Source organism: Microtus pennsylvanicus, chromosome 12 (genome assembly GCF_037038515.1).
Source record: "Microtus pennsylvanicus isolate mMicPen1 chromosome 12, mMicPen1.hap1, whole genome shotgun sequence".
NCBI lineage: Eukaryota > Metazoa > Chordata > Mammalia > Rodentia > Cricetidae > Microtus > Microtus pennsylvanicus.
The window spans coordinates 53,173,747-53,195,014 of record NC_134590.1 but is presented as its reverse complement, the minus strand read 5'-3'; the positions used below and the strand labels follow the sequence as shown (position 1 = coordinate 53,195,014).

Below are 21,268 nucleotides of genomic sequence, written 5' to 3'. Positions count from 1 at the left end.
TCACACAAGCCTGCAATATTTAACAAAGAAAAATATCAGGATACAAACTTACATGTGATCTGTGCATGGCTGAAGGGTGGTTAGGTAGTATAGTTACTCTTCAGCTTTGTCTTAAGATGGTTTACTTAGCAGCATGAACACAGAGGAGAGCAGCGAAAAGCGTACTGGAACTTTAGACTCTAATTGCTTCCCAGACTAGCAAAACAGGCAGTGATACTACTCTCTTGCAGGAAGCTGTCAGGCATATGATCGTGAAAGAGAGCAATCAATTCCCCGAGTGTATGTGTTGTCAAATTACTTTAACCATGTAAAGATGTGTTAGGTTTGTTTATGCCGTGGAATATTACTTTAACTGTGTAAAAGTGTATTACATTTGTTTATGCTGCACTTGTTGAAAGATGCAAGGATGTGTGTTTAATTATTTAAAGATGTGTTGCATTTGTTTCACCTTGCCTTAGTCAGGCATCTGATTGGTCTAATAAAAAGCTAAATGACCAATAGCTAGGCAGGAGAGGGTTAGGCCAGGTTGGTAGGCAGAGAAAATAAATAGGAAGAATCTAGAGTTCAGAGAAGAAATAAGAGAAGAAGAAGAATGAGGAGGAGGAGGAAGGAGGAGGAGGAGGAGGAGGAGGAGGAGGAGGAGAACAACAACAACAAGAACAAGAAGAAGAAGAACTGGGAGAAAGATGGGGACATGGCCAGGGTCAGAAACTAAGCTGCTGCCAGACAGATACCCATGGGGATATCAGGAAAGTACGATTTACAGAAAGAATGGAGGGTTTAAAAAGAAACAGGTTAAGTTATAAGAGTCAACGAGAAAAGAACTAAGCTAAGGCAGAGCATTGAAAACATAATTAATTAATTATTAATAAGTCTCTATGTCCATGATTTGGGAGTTGGTGGGTGGCCCAAAAGAAAAAGCCTGGTACATGTATGGTATTCCTACGAAATATGGTTTATTGAGGGGGTAATGACAGAGGGTTGTGGATGTTGTTGTTGTGATCTTTTCAATATAGAGTTGGGATTATCAGGACATAATCCCACTGTGAACCAAGGAGCATTTCTGTGATTATAACCTAAGCACAACAATACTAGACTGACATTTGACCTGGCACCCTAACCTTCAGGCTAAAAGGTTCATGGTTAGAAGGGTCAAGTCAGTTTCTTCCTTCCAACATTATTTATGGTACAGAGCTCCTGTTGTCTAGACACAAGTGAATGTCTGTCATCGTAACAATCAGGAGGTTCACTTTGCCTTCCCCATAACTCATTATGGGGTAGAGTCATTTTGGATTGAGTCTCTTATGGCAGATGTAAAAATAGAAAAATCCTTCAGAAAACCAAAGCCAGGAATGCTTTGCACCAGGATTCCTCAGTCAAGGAATCTCCAGAAAACACATAGTGTCTGTTTTCTCCCTATGCTTCATTCAGACTTCCTGTCAGAGATGGTGAAGGCAGTCAGAGATCTGACTTGTTTAAATCTATGTATTTTATGATTTTCACACTATATAAAAGATTCAGCCACTACCTCATATTGCATGTTAGCTTGATTTATAACATATAGAGGGCAAAAAAAAAAAAACCTCACCAAACCCTAAAGAGCAGTCATAAATATGGGGACAGTTGTACATCTAATTTGGAAAGCACTTTGCATTTATTGAAAGCACTCTTCTGTCCGTTATCTCATATGATCATTAGTGTGGAATTTGTAAGAGATAAGAGGATGGAGTTTCCCTTCATCTATTGTTAGGGGCACTCTGTAACTTGTGTGGTATGGGAAGTCTTTCTGAATATGTGCTGCTTTTATTGGTTGATGAATAAAGCTGTTTTGACCAATGGCTTGGCAAAATAAAGCCAGGTGGTAAATTTGAACAGAGATATAGAAAGAGTAGGCAGAGTCAAGGAGATGCCGCCATGTTTTTGCTGAAAGAGACAAATGCTGGAACTTTACTGGTAGGTCACAGTCTTATGGTGATACGTGAACTTGTAGAAATGGGCTAATTGAAGATGTAAGAGTTAGCTAAAAAATATGTGTGAGTCACTGGTCAAACAGCATTGTAATTAATATAGTTTCTGTGTGATTATTCAGATCTGGGCAGCCGGGAGATGAACAAGCAGTCTCCTTATACATTTGTGATGCTCTCAACTGGAAACCATGAATGGGGAAGAGGCTCACGCCCCCTTTTCTTCAACAGTCTGCCGGCTCATCTATTACTGAAGTCAGTTTTTTAAAAAAGATTTATTTATTTATTTTTGTTTACAGTGTTCTGTCTGCATGTGTGCCTGCAGGCCAGAAGAGGGCATCAGATTTTATTACAGATGGTTGTGAGCCACCATGTGGTTGCTGGGAATGAACTCAGGACCTCTGGAAGAACAATCAGTGCTCTTAACCTCTGAGCCATCTTTCTAGCCCCCTGAAGTCATTTTTTAATGAATAGTCTGAGGCTTTCCATTAATGACACAAGAATACATTGTCTGAGGATCTTCATTGATTATACTCATTAAAGGTAAGAGTTCTAAACAAAATGATAAAAAAAAAACAGAAATTTTTATGATAAATTTCTTTCCTTCCAGAAGATGTCCACTATTCTGAGGCAAACAGTGGAAACTCAGGGTTATGAATGGGTTAATAAATGAGTGAGTGAAAGAATGAACGAGCAAACGCAGAAAACAATGAATCAGTAAAGTAACAAAATGAACATTGAATGGAGACCTTCTTTGATCCTAACTTAATTTGCTTCAAATCTATCAACACTTAATGATCTCCCCAGTTGAAAAGGAAAACTCAATAAAATCACATTAGAGACCAGAGAACCAAAAGCCACTTAATGTAACTCAGACTGTCCAGTGCTACTAAGACAATGACGTCTGTGTGATTCTGCAATAGAGATGCCACGGATACAGGATGCATTCCTGTCATTAACCATCCAGGGTAGCTCTGAGAAACTGAGTCCTTTCTTCACAGATGAAGTTTTAAATGCAATCAAAGGCAATTTCCCTTCTTTGTTTTCCTGGAAAGGAGATACAGAACCATACATTCCCAACCAGGTTACTGGCACTCAATTTTTTCTTTTCAAACCCAAAACTTTATTCTCTCAAAATGGGACCTGGACATCACAACTACTGATGGGCCGGTGATGGGGTAGAGTCTTCTGTTTTGTGTTAATTTCATTGGTTAATTATAATAAAGAAACTGCTTGGCCCTCATAGGTTAAAACGTAGGTGGGTAGAGTAAACAGAACAGAATGCTGGGAGGAAGAGGAAGTGAACTCAGACTCGACAGCTCTGCTCTCTGGAGCAGACACCATGCTCCCCTCTCCCGGGCAGACGCACGCAATGAAGCAAGCCACCAGGTCAGACATGCTGAATCTTTCCCGGTAAGACCGATGCTACACAGTTTATTAGAAATGGGTTGATTGGGATATCAGAATTAGCCAGTAAGGGCTAGAGCTAATGGGCCAAGCAGTGTTTAAAAGAATACAGTTTCCGTGTAATTATTTCAGGTATAAAGCTAGCCGTGCGGGCGGCTGGGTGGCGGGATGCAGCCCCGCCGGCTATTACAACAGGCTAGTGTCATGATTGTAGTAGTTTGGGAGTTTCTTACTTATATCTTAAACTTCCATTTATAGCATTTTTTCTTCTCTCAATTGGCCACCAACTGGCTTGGAAGACAGGCCTGATTTTCAAGCTAACCAAAGCCAGACATCCTTCTGCTCTGTGCCAAGTGGAGGAATGAATAGTGAAAACCCACCTTTATTTTAATTCCAAATGCCCATCATGCTGCAGGATTAAGGCATTCACTTATGTAGACATTCATTAACTCATGAAGTCATGTCCCCTTGTTCATCAAGGCTGGCATTGAACTAACTACATATGCATTTCATAATATTATCTGATGTGGCCATGATTAACATCTTGGTTGCAGATGAAAAGAATACTGAAGTTACATTCAATCAGTCACAAAATAATATTGTATGAACTGGGACCATAACATTGGGAGAGAAAGACAAATATTGAGGAAATGAAATTACTTTATTAAGGACCAAATCCTCAAGACCAACTGTTATGTGTCTCTCGAGGTAGCTCAGGAACTATGGTCACTGGGCACATGAAACTGTATTCTTCCAGGTTTCAGGAGGACACTGTGGAAATACTTGTCATAGAAAAGACACATGCACAGAGTCTGGCCTTGAATGGCTCTCACCCAGTAAGCTGCAGAGCCTACTACTTCAGGAGTCTTTAAAGCACGGCCCCACCCCTGCCACAGTAATTACTATGTGTGCTGTTCAAATACCTTATGCATGCTATCAAGGAGGGATTTTCCCAGAAATATACTTTTAATCATACAGTATTCTATGAGAGAGAAAGGGGCGTGAAGGGGAGAGGAGACAGACAGAGAGAAGCAGGAAGGAAATGGTTTTAGAATTCCTGTATTACAGCCACAATACATGTAAGGGTTGCTGAGGGGAATCAGTAGCAGTGAGGAGAGAGAGCGAGGTTACTTGGACTGAGAGAATTTTGATAGCTTAGGGGAACATGTCTGAATACATAACACATAAAAACACATTTTAAGCCAAGCCTCAAGAACTTAGTCAATACTGTGAATACATCAGAGCTTTCAGGAAAAAAAAAATAGATGGGGGTTAAAAAAAAAAGTAGGGTGTGTGGTGATTGCTTCACAGAGGGACCAATTTGCAATCCTTCAGGCCACCTAATGAGAACTGGGGAGTATGGAGAATAACGGTAGCAGTGGCAGTGGCATTCCTAAATTGTTTTATTTTATTCATTCATTTAATTTTAATTTATTTGAGAAGTGAAATTTCCACCAAACAGCTAAAGATTAGTGTTTGGTTGCGACCTTGAAGGTGGATAGTCTTCCACAAATCTTCATTTTTTAGACCAGATGTGAAATCAGGATAAGTTCTGTATAATGGACAACGACTGGAAACCTCAGTTGAGACCTAAAATTACACAGACTAGTTAAAGGAACAACCAAAAGTTTGCCAAAAATGTCCTGGGTTTTGATCTAGAGGGAGTAATAGGCTCATTGGTTTTTGGTCTACTAGCAATGGCTAAGGCTCATGAAACATTTTCACAGGGCTTGAAACGCTGCTAAGAACCTTTGATGTTTCATCTCACTGAACTTCCACTTCCTGTGGAAGTTACTGATGCTTCCAAAATGACTTCTTCGAAACCCTAAAGCTGGGTTGAGTTCAGGGATCAACCTAAAAGTTTCTTTTCCTACGAAGAAGGCCAACAGGATGGCATTTCTCATTTATTTCACCCCTCCCCAACTTTAACCTGATTAATTAAACCCTCTGGACCTCCGCAGTACAGAGCGGCGCGTATGTTTAATCAGCCGTCTTTCTGCTTTCCTCTTCCGGATCTTGCTGCCAGCACCGGAAGTGGGAGTGACACTACAGGGCAGATGTATGCAGGAAAAAGCAGAATCTCACCGTGGCTGCATTTTGCCGGGAACTGCACAGCGAAGTGGTCTTGCGGGATCCCACCTACTGAGGGAGCCTCAGCACCAAGCTCTACACACTGCACTTGGCAAGTCCCTACTACAAGGCGGGCTTCTGGAATGGCCAAAAGGCATGGTGAAGCTAAGGCAGTTCGTTGTTGTCAGTGATAATAGACACGGGTGTGTGTGCTGCAGATCATCCTAGGCGCTTTGCTGGTGTCACTTCATCCGGCAGAACGCAGAATGGTAGTATTATGGCCACTCTTTCCCCTGGAAAACACAGGTTCTATGTGTACACCACATGGTCCTCTGTATCTCTCTCCAGAATCATATACACGTTTCCTAAGAATGTAGCTGGCACTGGCTAGGTCTGCTGAGAAAGCTCCCAGAGTATGTCTGTTAGATGTTTGGGACTGTCCTGAGAAAACAGAGCAGACAACACAGTTTTGCTACATGCCTAAGAGGAGCAAAGAAAAGCAAGATGCTTTGAGCAGTGGGTGGTCAACCTAACTCACGGGGTTGTCTCTGCACTGCCTAGGGAAGAGACTAAGAACACAAAACACTGGATTAGAGTCACAGAGCTGGCATGACGGGAGCTTTAAGGATATGTATCACTGACTTCCTGGGTCCTCTATTTTGAATAAAAGCATTATAATTATTTGTGATCCTTATATCTGTTACCCAAAATTGGCATATTGATGAAGTCATTTCTTTTCCCTTAATTATGGGACAATGTAGAGACAGGGTGTGTGTATGTGTGTGTGTGTGTGTGTGTGTGTGTGTGTGTGTGTGTGTATGTATGAGAGACAGAGACAGAGGAGAAAATAGAGAGTGAACTGGCCAAGTGACTTTGTAATTAGCAGACACAAGCCCAGAAACACTGCCTCCCACCCTCACCCTTTTACCTGCCACCTCTCGCCTCCTTACCCCCTCATCTCACCAACACCCAACCCCCTCCAAGATTGACTTTCATGTATTCTTTCTTTACAAAATCGAAAGGAATCTTGGGGCTGGGATAGAGGATGGAGCTTAGGTGGGAAAGTGTCCGAAGCCTCAGATTTGATCTTCAGCACCACATGAGATAGATTTGGTAGTGCAGACCTGGAATCCCACAACCCAGAAGATGGATGCAGTCACCCACATCTTCCGAGGGAGTACAAAGCCAGCTTAGAGTCTGTGCGATGATGTCACAAAACAAAACTGTGCCATTCAAAGCACAATCCCTTGTCAGAGTTGTTATACTGCTATTTTTTTTCATTTCTATTAGAGTAGATCCCAGGACATTCTAGAGCATTTGAAAATGACAGCAGAGCAATGACTACGGATCAAGTTCACCCGGCACTGAAAAGTTGAGAGAGCTGGGTCCAGGCGCGTTAGGCCACCCATTCCAGTTGATGAGCTAAACATTTCCCTAAATGTCTATCTACTTGTTCACTCACTCAGAATATTACTACACACTGGCTACAGCATGCACATTCTTGCCGCAACCTGAGAACTCAGCTCTCAGCCAAACTTCCACCTGGAGTTAGCATTAGAATAGAGAGAGCAGACAAAATGTAAATAAGCAAATACAGATTCGGGGCCTGGGATAGCTCATGGATAGGATATTCATAACTGCAAGGGTCCTCTAACAGCACAGATGAGGATGGGAATACGCTATTCTAGGAAAGATTATAAATCACCTAGGGATATTTCTTACTGTTTAGCATGGATAATTGGGGAAATTTTCCTACAAATAAAAAAAATCTATTAGGTAAGTCTTATTTTCCTATCAGAAATGCAAAAAATTCTGTTCTCTGCCAGTCATCGAAGGAAAAACCCTCAGCTCTTAGCTCAGGGACAGACAGCCATCTTCCCAGTCTGGCATATCGCGCCTGCATCCACAAGGGGCTAAGACGGCAGTGCTCGGGAGCACCACATAAACAGCATGTCAGATGTTCTAGGCAAGTTTCATCTTCTCTGTATCCCAGTCCTGGGCTGTCAATCAGCTGTCACCGCTCCGCACATCAGCCGGGTGCGTACATCACCAGGCTGTCAGCGAGTCTGCTGATGAGACTCGGCTCCAGCCCGTCAATCATCCTTGTTTCTCTTCTCCACTCGGGAAATATTTTGGCTCAGAGAAACAAAGAAACCTGGGCAATGATGGTTCACAGTCAAGCATTTCCTCCTGTGCATGGACACAGACTTTTCAGGAGCACAGATTCTGCCTCACCTGGCATGATACCTGGGAACAGGGTGCACAGAGGGAAGAGCAAGAATCTGTTTCGTGGGTGCAGGCTTAACACGGCAATTCTAGTTAATTCTTTGAGTGGGCCCCTGAGGATTCTCCAACTGGCAATGTCCAGAAAAGTAAAATAGTGATAACTTGGAATTATCTGAGCTCTACCTCAGAAAATAAACAGATAACTGAATGAATAAACAGGTCAGCTCAGAGGGCGGTGCCTGCTTGGGTAAAAATCAGTCACCATTGACTGGGCAGCAGAAGGAAGAGTTGCTGCACAGCTGAGCTCATTCAGTTCCCCACAGCTTCTGCAATGCTGCTCTAGGGCCTGTGGTGGCTTGGGGCACTCACAGGGGACAGGCAGCAGTGCTATGAAGTGGGAATTCCAGTGCTGGCATCAAACACTTCGACCATTGGCTGGCATACCAATCCTCTTATTCAAATAAGTCCACAACACCAAACATCCTAAATAGAAACCCTTAGAACAAGTTACCACGGGATAACAAACCCTTCATGGAAGACTCTCCTTTGCTGACCCACAAAGTCACTACATGTATATGTTAGCACGATAAGTTAATTTATCACACGATAGATCCAGATCGTACTAGATTCTCTAAAGCATCCATATATTAAAAACGAAGACGCATTATTCCCTAGTGACTTTTGAACTTATTCAGCCAATATCAGTGTTCTGAACCATGTTTATCACGAGCCTATCACCTGTCAATTGTTCTGAACAGACTGCTTCATGTCATCATCATCATCATCATCATCATCATCATCATCATCATCATCTGGGTTTGTGACATGGGGCCACTTTCCCCCTGACAGGTCCTTTCCTGTGAGTAAGGCTGATTCTGAAAGCGTGTCTCTCTGATCTGAGTGGACATTAATTTCTTTTTTGTTGATGTATCTACGGTTCCTGGTCTGATAGTACAACCAGCAAATCTGATGACTGACAAGTTGGCTGAACCTAATCAGGACAGATCAGCTGTTACCCAAGGTGCCACCGGCTGTAATTTGGGGATCTTTACAGAGTTATCACTCGCCAGAAAGACAAGGAACTATAATTCTGTCAACACTAATCCCAAACTGTATGTTCAAAGCAGCTGTGGCTTCCCCTGTGCGCGAGAAAAGATAGCACTTGTCAAATAAATACTTGAGATCGCAGATAAGCAGGGATTAGAGGATGGGGCTGGTCCTGTGACGGTGAGGGTTTTTTTTTTTTAAAGGAAACTTTCATAAGCAGAAGCATGAACCCTAAGGGATAAAAGGGAATCGCAGACAAGACACATGCCCAACCCACATCCTTCTGCTGCCCACTTACTGGGCAGTTTGGTGCATCTCCGTTCCACTCTCTAAATCAGCAAGTGACCAAACAGTCTAAGCCTCAGATGAAAACGTTACAGTGCTGAGTTGGGCTGCTACTCAGTAGCAGTGCCTTGGAGGGAAGCAGGCACATTGTCGGGGCAGGGGTGTTATTGTCAAGGTGTCAGATCAGGGTGTCATCCTCGGACCCCCGTGGTTCCCGTACAGTCATGAAAATAGGGAGATATTAAGAAAATAAACTTCTTCCTTACTGTATCGCTTTGGTCCATCTTCCAAACAAAATGAAAGAGTTAATGTGGCATCATCTTCGAAAAATTCCGTGGCAAAGGCATCCCACCAGAGGTTGTCGCTGTCCTGCAAAGAGACAGGTAGGTCATTTACTTAACAAGCAAAGGCAAAAAGCTTCAACTACCTCAAAGAGGGCAAGATAAAGAGGGCAGGGGATAACCAGTGAAACAAACCACCACCACCACCAACTGTGGCTCTCTACTTAGCATATGCGGTGGGGAGGTTGGGGAGGGGGTGGGTAGTATGTGGTCACTTTCAAATTAATTGCTTCAAATGGGGATCAAATTCCAGTTCACTAGACAAACTAACACCAAATCAACCAACTAAAAATTAATTCTTGAGGACATAGTTGGAGAGATTTTTTTTAAAGTGCTTTGAAATGCAATTGCTGTGTATTTATTTATGGAGGGGTGGTTATTTGATATGAGTACATTTAAAATTGTAGCTTTAGGACTTTTGTGGGGTGTTTGCTTTTTGTTGTCTGCTGTCTCGGGTCCATTTTTACCTATAGAAAACCCAATATCACAACCAGGCCAACAATTGTCATTTTTCTTTTTTAATGATTTGATCAAATAAGGACTTTCACAGTTTACTTTTTATACAATGATATCATTGTAACAGACAGTCGCATCGGCCGTACACACATACAAACACACACACACCAATGCAGAAGCAACTGTCTTATGCCTGTGGATTTTCTTGAAGAATTTTTTTAGTATGTGTATGTGGGGGGGGGGGATTAAACACACACTGTAGACCAGGTTGGCCTCGAACTCACAGAGATCCACCTGCCTCTGCCTCCTGAGTGTTGGGATTAAGGGCGCAAAGGCATGTACCACCACACCTGGTAAAGTTTTTTTTTAATATTCTATGATTTATTTATCTTTATTTTATGTACATTGGTGTAAAGGTGTCAGATCCCCTGGAACTGGATTTTCAGACAGTTGTGAGCTTCCATGTGGATGCTGGGAATTGAACCCGGGTCCTCTGAAAGAGCAATCAGTGCTCTTAACCGCTGAGCCATTTCTCCAGCCCCTAAATTTGTTTTTTTTTAAGGGAATAACTCTCTTGTTATTAAAATACTTGTGAAGAATAGAAAAGTCCAGGAATGCAGGATTTCCACGTCAGTCTGTCTTTTCTTGAGTGATCCCCTTGTTCATCTAGAAAACGCGTTAGAAAGGATGTATGTAGCTGAGGAACATTCAAATTGCTCGTCCCCAAGAGACGAAGGGACCCACAGCAGATGCTGAGGTGAGTCCAGGTTAGCGTTCAATTTACCCCCAAATTCTTAAGCAAATGTTTTCTCCAGAGATTGTGCTTTGGTGCCAGACTGGAGGGAAGATGGCTCCCAGCTGCCTGTCAGATGAGTGGGGCGTCAGGAGGGTCCCCCACAGCTGGGGCCCTGGCAGAGACTCTGCAACCGCCCTGCTGACCATTAAGCTGTCCTGCTTATGACAACTTTAAGTTGTCATCACTGGAAGGCCTCAGGAATGAGCCTTCATTCCTTCCAAGAACAATTAAGAAGCCTGGGGAGATTGATGTCGCCCTCTCCTGCAGAACGGAAGAAGTTCAGACAAGTGAATTTCTCTGTCTCCTTCCTCTGAATTCCACCCAATAGCCGCATTAAGGCCGACGCCTCCCTTCAGAAAACACAACAGTAAATACAAAATCACTCCCACCCTGGTCTCCTTTCTAAAAATTTTATTGCTACTTTGCTGTGTTCAATACCATAGAATATGCATCCGAGTAAGGAACGAGTTCTGTTCTCACAGTTCACTATCAGAACAACAAATGAGCAAGTAAAGACATCCTTGACTGTTTCTGAGACCCCCATACTTCAAGATATAAACTGTGGAAGTTTCTAAAGCATTTAGAAAATCTCATGAGTTTGGAAGTAGAGAAATCAGTTTGGGAAATAAACCGCATTTGGAATGATGAACTCAGTAGTTTATCTGACTTTAAATAACCAATAAATAAATAAATGAATAAATAAATAAATAAAATCACCCTTAATGGTATTCAACACTCGCCAAAAGCTATTCTGCTTTTTATGTGTTTTTCAATGTAATCCACAAATCTCTGGTTTTTGCTTTACTTTTGCTTTCCTTCTCAACACAGAGATTAGCTTCTTGCCACCAGGAGCTTTGATTCTGTCTTGCATCCTCCAGTCCTCAGAATGGTGTCAGGTCCACGGTATTCTCAACAGAAATGATTCCATGAATACATGTAGCTACTTGTACTATTTTCTGAGCTTTGTAACAACAGAAACTAAACCTTCAGTGGGAAATGTAACTTACCAGGTAACCTCACTCATGGAAAGGTAGTAAGGGGACTTAGAACACGGGATGTCTGGCTTTCTGTCTTCTCTGCTCTGCTGCAGCCCTGTGCCACGCCTCCCTAGCTGTCCTCTTTAGGGATGGGGAAATGAGGTACTAGGAAGAGAGAGGGAGAAACAGCAGGACCACTCTGCTTCAGGCCCACTTGTTTCTCAAGATTTCTGCTTTGTAGTACTGATTTGCTGCCAGAACTCAAGCTCAGGTTTGCTAGGTACTACGTCACTCGTAGAATTTCCTCCTGTGGACCATCTTTGGACAAGCCTATGTCTGAGGCTTCCTAGCTATTAGAATCTAGATGGTTAAACTACTTCTTTGAAAACTGCAAATAACCCCAAGACCTGAGTGGAAACTAGAAAACCACCTTTTTGCCTTGCTCATTAGTTGGGCGTCCATAGACTGGATCGGGTCTCCACACCCATCCTCCTACAATCTTACTCTTGGTCTCTGAGACATCAGCTGAAGAAAAGAATCAGGACGAGACAAAAACTAAGAAGGAGCCCAGGCTGGCACGAGATTGTTGGGGAAAAAAAGGATATGCTCGGACTAGAAGAAGCCTGAGGACTGTTTGTGCATACCCTTACATTTTCTCAAAAAACCTTCCATGAGAGTGAGCAGAAGTTACAGAAGGCGTGTGACCCAAGGAGAGAGGTCACCTCATCCTAACTGACTGCAGAAGAACAGGTTTGCAAAGAGCAAGGCCGCGGCAGCAGCGTGGAACAACTGGTATCGCTACACATTTTCAAAGAACACCCCAAACATGAAGAGGGACTGTTTGAGTTCAGACTGCCAAGCACATACAGGACTGGCCGTTTTGCTGGCTAAGTTACTAAAACTTCTTATCATACCCATACCTTATCTTAATCCAACTTGGGAAAATTCCTGGACAAAGTCATCCAGAGAGCCTTACTGTTTGTCAATTTATTGTTTCTTGGCTGATTTTCAATAGTCATAACAACTCTTTGCTATGTTTACAGCTAACAAGATGGCCTAGTGGGTAAAGGTGATTGACATGCAGTCCTGACAACCTACATTCAATCCGGGAACCCACAGTGGAAGGGAAGAACTGACTCCTTACCCCCGAGAGTAATGCTTTGATTTCTGCACGTATGCCAAAGCATGATCACTCCTGTTTTCAGTCAGGCACATCACACACACACACACACACACACACGCACACGCACACGCACATGCACACCCACGCATGCACACATGCATACATGCACACACATGCACACACACATGCAGACACGTATGCACACACGCATGCACACATACATGCATGCACACACATGCACACGCGCATGCAGACACGCATGCACACACGCATGCACACACGCATGCACACATGCCTACATGCACATGCACTTGCTCCCTCATGCACTCACACACTTATAACAACAATCATTTTTAAATTAAAATTTTCTGGACCATATTTTAAGTTAGAAAAAGCACAAATGTACAACACTTTTAGATTAATCTTTAATTATAAGGGTACAAATGTTAATGTAGGGAAGGAAAAGATCCTGAGGGAAAAAAATAATATTAACTATTGAACATTGGACAGTCCCATCTCAGCTGCATGTAAAGGAAGCTGCCTGTGGAAAGCCCACACATCTAGACCTATGGGTTAAGAGCGAGACCTATAACCCAGTATTTCTAAGTGTTTTACATGCAATAAACCACCTTGTATTCATAACTGCCCTAATTGCCTCCAACAAGTGGAGCTCACAACCTTATGGGAATTTATGTCCTTAACCTCCAAGTTACCCTAACTTGAATATATAAAATCTGTCTCTTAATGGCTTAATGACCTTCACCAAGGCAACTGACTCCTTTGCATGTTTGTGGCTTTGGTAAGGGACTACTAACCCTGGTGGTCTGTGAGGACTGAGAAGAAAGCTGCACGCAGTGAATGCTTGATACATTCTGTTCTGAGTCTTCACTGTGATTTCATTTGACGTTTACATCACTTGTAAAAAAGGAATCTGAATTCCAAAAACTGGAAGCTACTCAGTGAAACTAAACAAGACAGTGGTTAGAAAGTTTATATACACTCTGTCTAATTCTATCCAAATTCTGCTGAAATGGTGATTTTTCTTTTCCACCTTGAAACAGATCACAGGGGTTGAAGCTAGCAGGCAGCTGGGCATGTGCTCAAGGACGCTTCTCATGAAGACGGTCCTTCCTCTAGCCTTTTACGGGTTTGGGTCTCTTTTGACCACACACACACACGTACACACACACACACACACACACACACACATACACACACACACACACATATATACACACACACATATACACACACACACACACACATACACACACACACACACACGTGCGCACATGCACACATGGTTTCTTGTTACCAACCTCCTCTTTTGCTGCCTGCTACAGTTCCTAGGATGAGGTGGCAATCTTGTAGAATAAATCTATGTAAGAAAGTGGTTAGGCCTTCCTAAAAATGACTAACTAGAGCCCAGAGATGACTGCTGAACCACATTAGAGCCCTCTGCAGAACATCTAAGAATCCAAACTGGTAGAAACTGGGCTTTTGGCCATGAGGTTACATCAGGCATCATGTGTTATGGTGTTATTCTTGTGACCTGGGAGATTGGGCAAGCACCAAATCCTGTTCTTCTCTTCTGCTGGCCCCTGGACTGGGGAAGCTTGCCCACTTAGCCCCACTGAAGAACACAGAAAACTACTGCTGACTCATGGCCTTGCAGCATGTACAGGCACAGTCCTGACTGTGGCAAAGGAGGGTCACTGGGCATTGCTACCTTCTTCATCTCTGGCCAGATTCCTTCCTTAGAAATGAGTGACCAAGAGGGGATCAGGAGGCGGACAGGTTCCTGACCGCAGCTGAGGAGTTTCTTCCTAGAGTACTGTAGGAGTCTGAGATTCTGAGTGCGGAAGCAGAGAGACGGAGGCAATGTTTGTATCAAGGTTTTGAACCACATGGCAACCCTTCTCTCTCTCCTACCAGTCAGGACCACAGACATGCAGATTGGAAGTTTGCATTGAGGCTTCCAAACCTGCCTCTCATCAGCACTGCCGTTCTGAAGTCAGAGTTCAGGTAGGATTCTTTATAGCACATGAACACATTACTGACCATATTTGAATGAGCCAGCCTGTTTTTACTTCAAAGGATAGAGTGCAGCATACAGGGTGGTGAGAATTTGAGGCCCATTATCCAGCAATGATATTATTCAAATGATAACTTGGTTTCATTTTTAGTGACTTTAAAAAATAAATAAAAATAAATGCCCAGGGTCTCCATATCATACAGTATATTTCTCTCCTCTCCCTGGAAGCAATTGTCTCCTAATAATCATATGACTCTTGCAAGCCCAACTCTAATTTAAGTGCACCCTTGATCACATTTATATACAATCCTATCGTTTCCAATGTTTTATTTAAATGCTTAAATATATTATTCTTCTTTAAACATGAATTTTATTCTCTTTTTTATTATTAATTAAATTTAATTATTGTGTGCCCTGTGTGAGGGAAAGGGCTCACCCCTGCCATATCCCAGGTGTGGATGGCAGAGACAGTTCTCTCCTTCCACTACATAGGATTCAGGGATTGAGCTCAGGTCATCAGGCTTGGCAGCAGAGCTTTTATCTGATGAGCCATCTTGTTAGTGCCATAACTTTAATTGTTTTCTTGGTTTATTTTGCTCCGCTGGAGATCGTACCTGGGATTTTTGCGCATGCATTGTCCAGTGCTCCGTCACTGAGCTACATGCCCAGTCCTCAACTGCCTGGAGATCTATCCACTTTATAGCCTGGGGGCCCTTTTTTCTTATATGAGCCACACACTAATGCATGAAATGAACACATTCAACATTATTAAAACATTTCCCCACTAATGATGCCAAATGTCTTGCCATCACGGCTGACAGTGCTGCAGGGAGACCCTCCATCACATCCCTTTCTGTAAGTGTGTGGGAATTTCTCAGGGGCAGATACCTGAGGTGGCCTGAGTGTGGAGAACATGCTGGGCTGTTCTTTGGTCCTTTGATTAGGAAGACCTTGGACTTCTTTATTAAAGTTTTCTCTCCTGATGGATGGATACACGGGTAGGGATGAGACAAAGGGTAGCTTTAAGTGATGGGTTTCCAAGTGGGATCGATAGCAAGAGCCACGTAATTACAAAGCGGAGGCTGGCTCTGCCAGGAGGAGAAGCATCTATGCCTGTGTGTAAGAAGAGGCACCAGTGGAACCGAGGAACGAATGATAAGGTAAGAAAAGTTTGTCGGTTCAGAGAAGAAGGGTGTGTTAGGAGCTCTGTTACCCCAAAGGCAGACGCTTCTTGACACTGTCATAGGAAAGAAATCACAGATGCTTCCAGGTCCTGTGCAGTGACCAGAGAAGAGGAGTCCTGAGCTTTCAGCACCCCAACACACATGCAGATCTAGCTGGGCACCTGTCACAGGGCTTCTGTTTGGGAGACCTGCCTTTTCCCGGATAACACGTATTTCCCATCCATGCTGCTGATGTATAGCAGCAGGAAAAAACTGGATCCCTTTCCCAACTCTACAAACTACGATGGCATACAGCAACTTCCAGGTAAATAAACAAAGTTAGCTAGGACTGAACACTGGCAAGGGCTCTGTTGCTGACAATCCTCATATATTTTAATTAGGTAAAAATACCATTGAAGCGCATCTATCCTAAATAATCCCCATATGCATTTCAGGGATTAAAATCCTTATTCCTTTTGTCTCACTCACAGGTGAGCCCAAGTCCCACCGGCAGCCAAGTCATACATCAGTAAGGGAGGCATACTCCTGCCAAACAAGAGAAAAAGGTCCTTAATTATATATTTTTTTAAAAAAAAAATCCACAGACACATTTGCTCCCAGCCCAGATTCTCTCCCGTTCCTACTCTGTCCCTCTCCACCAAAAACATGATCCTGGTACTGGGGATGCCCCCCGGCATCTTTAACTTAAGCGCTGACAGGTTACGGGGGATTTTTGCCAGAGTAATTATTTTTCAATTCAACAATAATGAGAAATTACCATGGCAACCACTCATCACGTGGTACGCATATACCCCCTCCAAAGAACGAAACACACTTAAAGCGTCTACTCCTTAAAAATGTGTGCGTGGTTTAATTAAACTAAAACAGGTCTAAGTAAAGAGGGCTGTGAAGGGGTGGGAAAGCAGGGGGTGGGGGGTGGGCAGGGTGTTGACTGGCTTTAGTATCCTGTGCTCTGGACTGGAAGAATAGCTCGTGACACCCTGTCCTGTGCATATATACATCGGCAGCACTATGCTAATCTTCCCTTCATTTCAGTCACTTGCATTTACACCAGTCAGCTAACCTCCTAGAAAAACTGAAGCCAGCCAACGGGGTTACACTTGCATTCCTAAATGTCTTTGTTAGTCTTCTTACACTGAGCTTGGGGACAGAAAGGTCCCCTGAAATTGCCTCCTGTCTTTTCATGACCTTCAGGAGGTACGTGGGATCTATTCTCCTGGACTGCAAGTCTTTATCTTTCCCTTTTAGTTTTGGATTTATTTTTTAGGTCAGTGTCTCGCTGTGTGGCTGAAGCTCTTAGCTAGCCCAAGTTGGCCTCAAGCTTGTCATACCCCTTCTGCCTCAGACTCCCAAGCCATTGAGATTATAGGTTAGGAGTCACCATGCTGGGAAATCGTTCTGCTATCTTAATCTGACCAGCTTTCCTCCAAATTTGGGGATTTAAAAATAAACCTTGTTTATCCAGAACATGTTAATAATAGCGGTCAGCAGTGAACTCTGTGTCATCCCCTAACACAGCTTCTTAAGCCTCAGAGCAGACCCTTACACCAAGTCTCTGAGCCCGTTTCACAGATGAGGAAACAAAGATCCAGGAGTTCCACACTGGTGCGCAGTTGCACAGCTACCGGTTTCAAAGAAAACTCAAAGACGGGGAAATCCTGTGCCTACATTTGAACTTATTACTATCTGGTAACATACCTTTATCCAAACATCCCCCCAAATAACCTCATTCGCTGAAACATCCAGGTAATATTATATGTCCTGAATGTGGGGTACTTCCCCATATGGAACAGGCAACCCAAAGCAAGGATTTCCATGGCCCCCACAGAGTTTGTGGAGACACAAAAACAAAATTAAAGATGTTGGGCCATTTTCCCTTGCTAGCTTCTAACCGCAGAAGCACATAATAGATACAGGCAGAAATTTGAAGGCTCTTCTCCTCTTCTTTCTACTCTTCCTTCCATTCTCTGTTTTCTACTTATCTTTGTGATATTTTATGGGAAACAAAACCTTCCACAGTTTGTTTTTCTTCTCAAATTATCAACTCTGATTTCATTTATGCTCAGCTAAACTGTATTTTGCTTGCTAGAAAACGCTTGCTATCAGCTTAGCAGACATTCTAAAACTGCATGTTGCCATGACAGTGAACCGTCCCTGTCGATAGAGAATTGTAGAATTTCGCTAACAATTCAAGGCTTTCCTTGGAGAAAGGGATTGCTATATTCAACTCAGTGCAAGTAGATGCTGCCGTGGAAAAGAGGTAGAGTAAAACCCGAGAGCTCTGTCTCTGAAACACACACATCTCCAACAAAAGACGGATCTGTGTCTTTTCCCTAAAAATACCTGAGAAAATCATGTATTTCCTTCTCCAACTTTGTTTTACTAAATCACAATTAATTAAGAATATTCCAATAACAAATGTTGCATTTGGATCATCAAAAACTGTAGTGTGTGTGTGTGTGTGTGTGTGTGTGTGTGTTTATTCTCTTTGCCACCAGACTCATCACAGTTGGAAGAAAATAAGAATCTTTTCTGTCTACATTTGAGTTCCTGTCAATTTCTTACACACTCTACTTGCCTCTTCTGTGTCTTACAAACAGAAAGGTTAGTAATCAACAATAATGCAGTTACTTTTGTTCATTCCGTGTGGCATTCCAGGCCTCACAGTGTCCCTCTTTGGTTGGTATGGTCATCATCACAATTTCATGGAGAAACTTTCATCTCCAGGATATTTAGAAATAGACCTAACCCCTAAGAAGCATATAGACTAACAAAACCCCCAAGACCAGGCATAAGAAACCCTTTTTGAGTAGATAGTAAGGGCAGTTCCAGAGATTCCCAAAGCAGTCTAGGCTATGCTGTTGCCCTTGGTGGCTTCTCAGATGCTGAAGGCAAGTCTCCATTGCTGGCACCATGCATGTCATACACAAGCTCCCAAGGAACCAAGCTGGATCTGACCTGAGACGCTCCTGCTGGGGACTAGTTTTCACGGTATGGAAAGATGCTCCGTAAACGTCTAAGGGAGGAAGCCAACAGTAGACCTACCCAGTCGTGATGCCTATGAGCCATAATGACAGCAGCATGCAGGGCACGATAACCCTAAGGAGCAAAGGGGGACTCACATCTTGTCAATAACCAACAACTCTCTACTTGGACCTAGGCACACCCAAAAGGAAGAAACATATGCCTTGTGCCGGCAACTTGGCAAATTCCTGGAGGTTAGTGAGGGCGTGGATCTTAGAGGAGAACCTATTCCTCTCACTCTAGTAAGCCAGCACAATACCTAACTGCAATTAAAATATTTATCCCTATACACACAGATAAGTATAGCTCTCACCCCTTCAAGAACCTTCGCTCTGCAACATATGGAAACCATTACAAGAAACCACAGCTAGTCAAATGCAGAGAGAAGTAAGCGTGGAGAGCCCAGCTCCAATGGATACATCTACAACACACTCCTGCACCTAAAACTCAGGGAACACCAAGGAAGATGAGCCAAAAAAAAAAAAGAGCCAGAGGACCAGGAAATATGCTATGGGGTTGTGTCTCCTAGAAAGGGCTAGAAAGCGTCTCCCCAAGATACCTCAACAGTATAGCTGCCTAAACAGCACAAGGACAGTACCAATGGACTTGCTAAAATGGTAAAGAGGGATCACATGGGCCTCACCAATAGACAAAGAGATGCTGGCGACAAAGAAATGCTAAGAGCTAGAGAAATAGACGTTCCCAAGAATAAGTCTCTAATTAGTTATCTGACCAACGGGTCAGTCCTCAAATATAAATATGAGTAACATTAAATGGGCAGGGCAAGCAAAGTGTGTGTGTGTGTGTGTGTGTGTGTGTGTGTGTGTGTGTGTCTTTGTCTGCATGTAACAATAACAAAGAAAAAGAAGTCATGGTTTTAAAATGGAGCAAGGGGTTGATAAATGGGAGGGATTAGAGGGCAAAACAGGGAGAGAGGAAAGTATATAATTATATTTTAATTAGAAAAAATAAGGGAAAAAAAGTCTCAAGATCCCAAGCTAAGTAAGTGGCAACATGAGGGACTGTCTTAGGGTTTCTGTTGCTGTGACAAAACACCAGGATCATAAAGCAAGTTGGGGAGAAAAGGGTTTATTCAGATTACACTTCCACATTGCTCTTTACCATGAAGGAAGTCAGGACAAGAACAGGTCAGGATCCTGGAGGCAAGACTTGATGCAGAGACCATGGAGGAGTGCTTGCTTACTGGCTTGCTTCCCCTGACTGGCTTAACTCACCTTCTTGTAGAACCTGGCATCACCTGCCCAGGGAAAGCGCCACCCACTATGGGCTGGACCCACTCCCATTGATCACTAATTGAGAAAATGCCTTTCAGCTGGGTCTCAAGGAGGCATTTCCTCGACTGAGGCTCTTTCCTCACTGATGTCTCTAGCTTGTGTCAAGCTGACACAGAAAACTAGCCAGTATAGGGACTTTCTGGGCTCTTCCTGTGTGGTTCATTTTCTTATTTTATACTCAAGCATGGAGGGAAAGATGCAATTTAACTTATCAAAAACTGTACACAGGAGCCCCTATGTGAATCTGCCCTGCAAATGATTCAGTGAAGTGTGACTCCAGGTGCATAGGACTCCTGGGTGACAATTCAGCACAGGGCATCACACCCCGCTGTAGAAGAGGACCTGAGTGGCAGAGTCCTGTAGTGAGGCAGTCGCTTGTGGATCTGGAAAAAAAAATTCTCCAGAGAATCACGGGCAGCATCTTCTCCTCCGACATAAGTACAAAAAAAAAAAAAAAAAAAAAAAAAAAAAAGAGAACATTTTGGTGAAGATTTGCAAGATGCAACAGCTTTTTTTTGTCTTCCCCACCCAAATGCATCAGAATAGCAGATCAAAGGACAGAAATCATTTCTCGGATCTGCATTAAATGTTACAGAACTATGCCAGGACTGAGGCCTTAGGACATCATTAGAAAAGAAAGCCCAGATATGTTTCTTTGAGAAAGGAAACAAGGGAAACAGACATAGAAGAGACTCAGCACATCTTGGTGACATTCAGTGTCTCCTTTACGTCTTCCTTGCAAGCCCTTTCGCTGGACAGTCCTAATGCCCTGTCTTTCACCCTAGTCTGTCACATTCCCAGGTCTTCCGCGGACTAGAGGACTACAGGTCCAGCTAACTGCTGATCTTCTTTCTAACTATACATGGGCCTCTGACTAGCCAAGACCACAACCAGACCCTCCCGACTAGAGCTCTTCTCTAATCTTGCCTCCCTCTTCCTTGCCCTCTTCAGTGATGGGCTGCCAACCCTTGAGTTGCCATGGTAAACATACTGGGATGTGTTGATTCCTTTCTTTTTCTGAGCCCAATGCCTCCAACA

General features: G+C 43.2%; 1 protein-coding gene across 13 annotated transcripts in view; it reads right to left on the bottom strand.

The window, feature by feature from the left end:
- The window catches only part of Ldb2 (LIM domain binding 2), a 337,438-nt gene that overhangs the window by 190,263 nt on the left and 125,907 nt on the right, over positions 1-21,268 (bottom strand). For all 13 annotated transcript variants that reach the window (XM_075943653.1, XM_075943660.1, XM_075943650.1 and 10 more), the window contains exon 2: positions 9,266-9,368. In XM_075943653.1, the coding sequence (XP_075799768.1) occupies positions 9,266-9,368 (103 nt within the window). The remainder of the gene's footprint in view (positions 1-9,265; positions 9,369-21,268) is intronic.